This window comes from Carettochelys insculpta, chromosome 32 (genome assembly GCF_033958435.1).
Source record: "Carettochelys insculpta isolate YL-2023 chromosome 32, ASM3395843v1, whole genome shotgun sequence".
In the NCBI taxonomy this organism is placed as follows: domain Eukaryota; kingdom Metazoa; phylum Chordata; order Testudines; family Carettochelyidae; genus Carettochelys; species Carettochelys insculpta.
In genome coordinates this window covers 9386075-9391185 of record NC_134168.1, presented here as the reverse complement: position 1 = coordinate 9391185, position 5111 = coordinate 9386075, and the positions used below count along the sequence as shown (strand labels likewise).

Here is a 5111-nt window from a genome sequence, read left to right as displayed (position 1 = left end):
TGTGCTTGCGTGCTTAGAATTGTTGGGATGTTCGGAATGAACCCCAGCAGTGCTCGGCCGGATGCAGAGGATGACTTTCACAGTCAATGTTGAGTTCAATCACCGCACACCTCAACTCACATGTCTTTGCTTTGCACGTGTGTGACTGTAGTAATAACAATGGGGGGAAATCTACACTGACATAAACAAAGGAATACGGCGACCCTTTGTGTGAGCAATGGTAAACAAAACGGCTCTCGGGTCCAACATTCAACCATGAGGAGCAGCAAGTTGCCCGTCATTGTGCTATAATGAATCCTTGAAACTTCTAAGACTGTTACTGAAAGCAATGAGTTTCAGAAGAGCTTTTCTCAGAGACTCTTTGACATCCTTGTTTCTCAGGCAGTAGATGACAGGGTTGAGCATGGGAGTCAGGACGGTGTAGAAGACAGAGAAGATTTTGTGTAGGACCTTGGGCGTGTTGGCTGTTGGAACAACATAGACAGTAATCACGGTCCCATAATAAACTAAAAGGACAATGAGGTGAGAGGAGCAGGTGGAAAATGCCTTTTTCCTGCCAGTGGTGGATGGGATTCTCAGGATGGTGGTGATGATACAAACGTAGGATGTCAGGGTCAGAAGAGAAGACACAAATGTGCCGGTGGCTGCACTAACAAATGTCACCAATTCCAGAGTCTGGGTATCACAGCAGGACAGTTTTATCAGGGGTGTAAAATCACAGAAAAAATGGTCAATTTCTTTGGAATCACAGAACGTTAACTGGAACAAGGAAATATTGACTACGCTGCAGAGCAGAAAGCTGCATAACCAGCACCCTGCCACAAGCTGGCAGCAAACCCGGCCATTCATCAGAGCAGCGTAACGGAGTGGGTGGCATATTGCTAAATACCGATCATAGGACATTGCCGAGAGCAGCAGAGATTCTGCAGTTATGAGGATACCAAAGAAATATAATTGTACAATACAGCCCTTAATAGAGATGGCTCGGTCCCCAGTCCGGAGACTGGCCAAAAGCCTGGGCAGGTAGGTGGAGCAGTAACAGATATCCAGGAAGGAAAAGTTCCCCAGTAAGTAGTACATGGGGGTGTGAAGGTGCTGATCAGCTGCAACTAGCCCAACAATGAGGCTGTTCCCAGTCATGGTCACAAAGTAGATCATTAGAAAAAGCAAGAAAAGAAGGGGCTGTGGTTCTGGGCCATTCCCGAAGCCTAAGAGGATGAATTCCATGATGAGCATTTGGTTTCTTCCTTCCGCTTTCTCCATCCTATGTATCAAGAAAAGGAAAACAGATCAGATTGTGCTGTGTTACATGGATAGGTGAATTGATAGACAGAGGTAATCTCATACCCCTGCATCTCTCCACTGGCGACTCGTATAATTCAATGTGTGAGCTTATACTCTAGCTGAGCACAGCTCACAGAACTCTAATGAATGACCTAACTCCCTAAAGCTCTTTTGAACAGTAAATAAAATTTTGGCTAGGATTTTGATGTGTATTTATTATATCAGTATTGTATCAACAAATCCAGGAGACATGAGAAAATCAATAAGTTAAAAATGAGAGATACTTAGAGGTTAACCACAGGTACATCTGCCCTGGAGCTGGGATTGCTACTTCCCCACTAGGGCAGACATATGTACACTAATTTGATGAAGACAGTCAGATGAAACTAGCAGTGAGAACACAAAGGTAGTGGCAGTGGCTGGGAATAGCCACCTGTCCATGTAGCTAGGATCTCAGATGAAATTCAGACAGTCTGCGTTGATGAGACTACATTGCTGCTTTTAGCATGATAGCTCGATCAAACCAGTGTGTGTTGCTTTACCAGAGCAGGGAATTCCACTGCCCTTATGCACTGTCGATGTAATCCATGAGACAGAAACTGAAACCCCAAAGAATTGGTGGTTGCTGTGAAGTTTGAGCCACCTGTCCTCTAGAACAGCAGATTCAAAGAAAAAAATGGCACCGTTTGATAGATGTAGCTGAGAGATGAAAGAAGTCCAGAAAACCGTGGGCTGCTACGGCTACGTCTACACGTGAAGCCAACATCGAAATAGTTTATTTCGATGTAGCAACATCGAAATAGGCTATTTCGATGAATAACGTCTACACGTCCTCCAGGGCTGGCAACGTCGACGTTCAACTTCGACGTTGCGCGGCACCACATCGAAATAGGCGCTGCGAGGGTACGTCTACACGCCAAAGTAGCACACATCGAAATAAGGGTGCCAGGCACAGCTGCAGACAGGGTCACAGGGCGGACTCAACAGCAAGCTGCTCCCTTAAAGGGCCCCTCCCAGACACAGTTGCACTAAACAACACAAGATACACAGAGCTGACAACTGGTTGCAGACCCTGTGCCTGCAGCATGGATCCCCAGCTGCCGCAGCAGCAGCCAGAAGCCCTGGGCTAAGGGCTGCTGCCCACGGTGACCATAGAGCCCCGCAGGGTCTGGAGAGAGAGCATCTCTCAACCCCCCAGCTGATGGCCGCCATGGAGGACCCAGCAATTTCGATGTTGCGGGACGCAGATCGTCTACACGGTCGCTACTTCGACGTTCAACGTCGAAGTAGGGCGCTATTCCGATCCCCTCATGAGGTTAGCGACTTCGACGTCTCACCGCCTAACGTCGAAGTTAACTTCGAAATAGCGCCCGACGCGTGTAGCCGCAACGGGCGCTATTTCGAAGTTAGTGCCGCTACTTCGAAGTAGCGTGCACGTGTAGACACAGCTTACCTGTTCTTGATAGCACCCGGGTAAACTGCACCAGCTTCAGGTGAATTTACAAAATGACGTGAGTGAAATAGGAGAGCCATTTTTATCCAGGAGGAAGAATGTGCTGTAAGAAAAGTGAAAAAAGCTGAAGGAAAAAGGAAGAAATATATAGAATGAGATAACAATACAAACTGCAAGTGAAAGAAAGGATTTAGTTCTACAGGTGTTATGAGCAATAAAACATGGATCAATAGAAAGGGATGTAACAGATTCTTGCTTTTTAAGCAAAGCCATTGGAGCCAATCAATCTGATACCCTTTCATTTCTTTTCCCAAACACTTCTCTTCATATATCTTAAGTCCTGAGGACTTCTTACATGGACACATGATAAACCCACACCAAGTTAGTCCTCACTTTTAGTGGTAATGATACTTTAACATACACCAACAAGAATGAAAAAGAGAAAAATGGGAAATCCAGGAGAACACACACACACACAGAGACAAAAGAGACAACTTTTTGTTTCAAAATGCATATGAAATAAGAGACACAGGTGGAAAATAAAACACACAAACATGGAGAAAATAAACAAGATGAAATCTGGGGGGTTAGATATTAGCCGGGAGAGATCAGGACGGTGCGTCTACATTCTGGTTGCCAGAAGCTGGGAGCAGCGATCGTTCTGTTTGTTGCCTTTGAAGTCCATAGAATTGGTGACTGTGGGAAGCAGGATATGGGGCTAGACGGACCCCAATATGGCTGTTCTGATGTTCTAAAGGTGAGAGCCATTGACAGATCTTTCACACCCATGTTTTGCAATAAACCGTCTGTGACGGACTCTTACAGAAACAGAGTCATAGGGCTGGAAGGGACTCAGAGGTCATTCAGTTGAGCCCCCTGCTGGATCAACCCCTCTAAATCATCCCAGCAGCATGTTGTCAAGCCAGGAGTTAAAAACCTTCAGGGGTGGAGATTCTACCACCTCTCTAGGCAACGCATTCCAGTGCTTCACTACCCTCCTAGCGAAATAGTTTTCCTAATATCCACCTTACACCTCCCCCTCTGTAACTTGAGACCATTGCTCCTTGTTCTGCCATTCAACACTTCTGAGAACAGCCTCTCTCCAACCTCTTTAGAGCCCCACTTCAGGAAGTTGAAGGCTGCTGCCAAATCCCTCTTCACTCTTCTCTTCTGCAAACTAAATAACTCCAGATCCTTCAGCCTCGCCTCTCAGATCATGTGTTCCAGCCCCCTCATCATTTTCTTTGACCTCTCTGGACCCTCTCTAATGCATCCACTCCCTGTCTATACTGGGGGGCCCAGAACTGGACGAAATATTCCAAATGTGGCCTCACCAGTGCCAAATAAAAGGCCAATAATAACTTCTCTAAATCCTCTAGAAATGCTCCCCTAATGCACCTCAAAATGCCATTAGCCTTCTTGGCTACAAGGGCACAGTGTTCACTTGTATCCAGCTTCTCATCCACTGTAACCCCCAGTTCCTTTTCTCCTGCGCTGCAGTCAGTCCCCATCCTGTAACAATGTTTGGGACTCTTCCAGCCCAAGCGCAGAACGCTGCACTTGTTCGTGTTGAACCTCATCAGCTTTCTTTGAGCCCAATCTTCCAATTAGTCCAGGTCACTGTGGACACCACCCCTATTCTCCCATTTATCTCCCACGTCTGTCTAACCCTAGCTTAGAGTCATCCGTAGATTTGCTAATGGTTTTTACCTACCTACCTATCTCACAGAGCTGGAAGGGACCTTCAGAGGTCATCAGGTCCAGTCCTCTGCATTCACAGCAGGACCTATCACCAGCCCCTGACTTTTTTTATTTTAATAGCTATTTGCCGCAGATCCCTAAATAGCCCCCTCAAGGACTGAGCTCACCAATCTGGGTTTAGCAAGGCAATGCTCAAACCACTGAGCTGTCCCTCCCCAAGAAAGTGGGGTTCCACTGAGCCCTCTCTCCCTCCAGTCTGGGCTTAGTCTCCCACCGTGCTGCCGTGGCATTCCATAGACCCACTTTCGGCCCCATGCTTCCCGCTGCATACACTCAGACAGGGACACACCCAGCCACTGCCTGAACCAGGAACACATCGTCTACGCTCAAGACCACCACCAGGTCCCACTTTCGACTTTGAGCTGCACCGTTCCACCCTTGTGCAAACACAGACTAGGGAGCCGTTGGGGCCCGGTTCCCCTCTCCCTCAATGTGGAGAGGATTGTGCACCCTTGTGCTTAACAAGCTGTGACTTTTCTCTGGACACTTCACTTCTGGGCACACTCATTTCTGCTCAGCTACGAACACGGTTACAAACGGCAAAGGGTTTTAGGTGACAATAAGGGTTAGCAAAGTGGTGAAAAACAGCAAGAAGTCCTGTGGCACCTTAGAG

At 47.2% G+C, this 5111-nt stretch overlaps 1 protein-coding gene across 1 annotated transcript; it reads right to left on the bottom strand.

Annotated features, from left to right (window-relative positions):
- Positions 1-285: 285 nt before the first annotated feature.
- On the bottom strand, positions 286-1263 carry LOC142004930 (olfactory receptor 6C74-like). The gene has a single exon (XM_074982609.1). The coding sequence runs from the start codon at positions 1261-1263 to the stop codon at positions 286-288; it is 978 nt and encodes a 325-aa protein (XP_074838710.1).
- Between the last annotated feature and the right edge of the window lie 3848 nt (positions 1264-5111).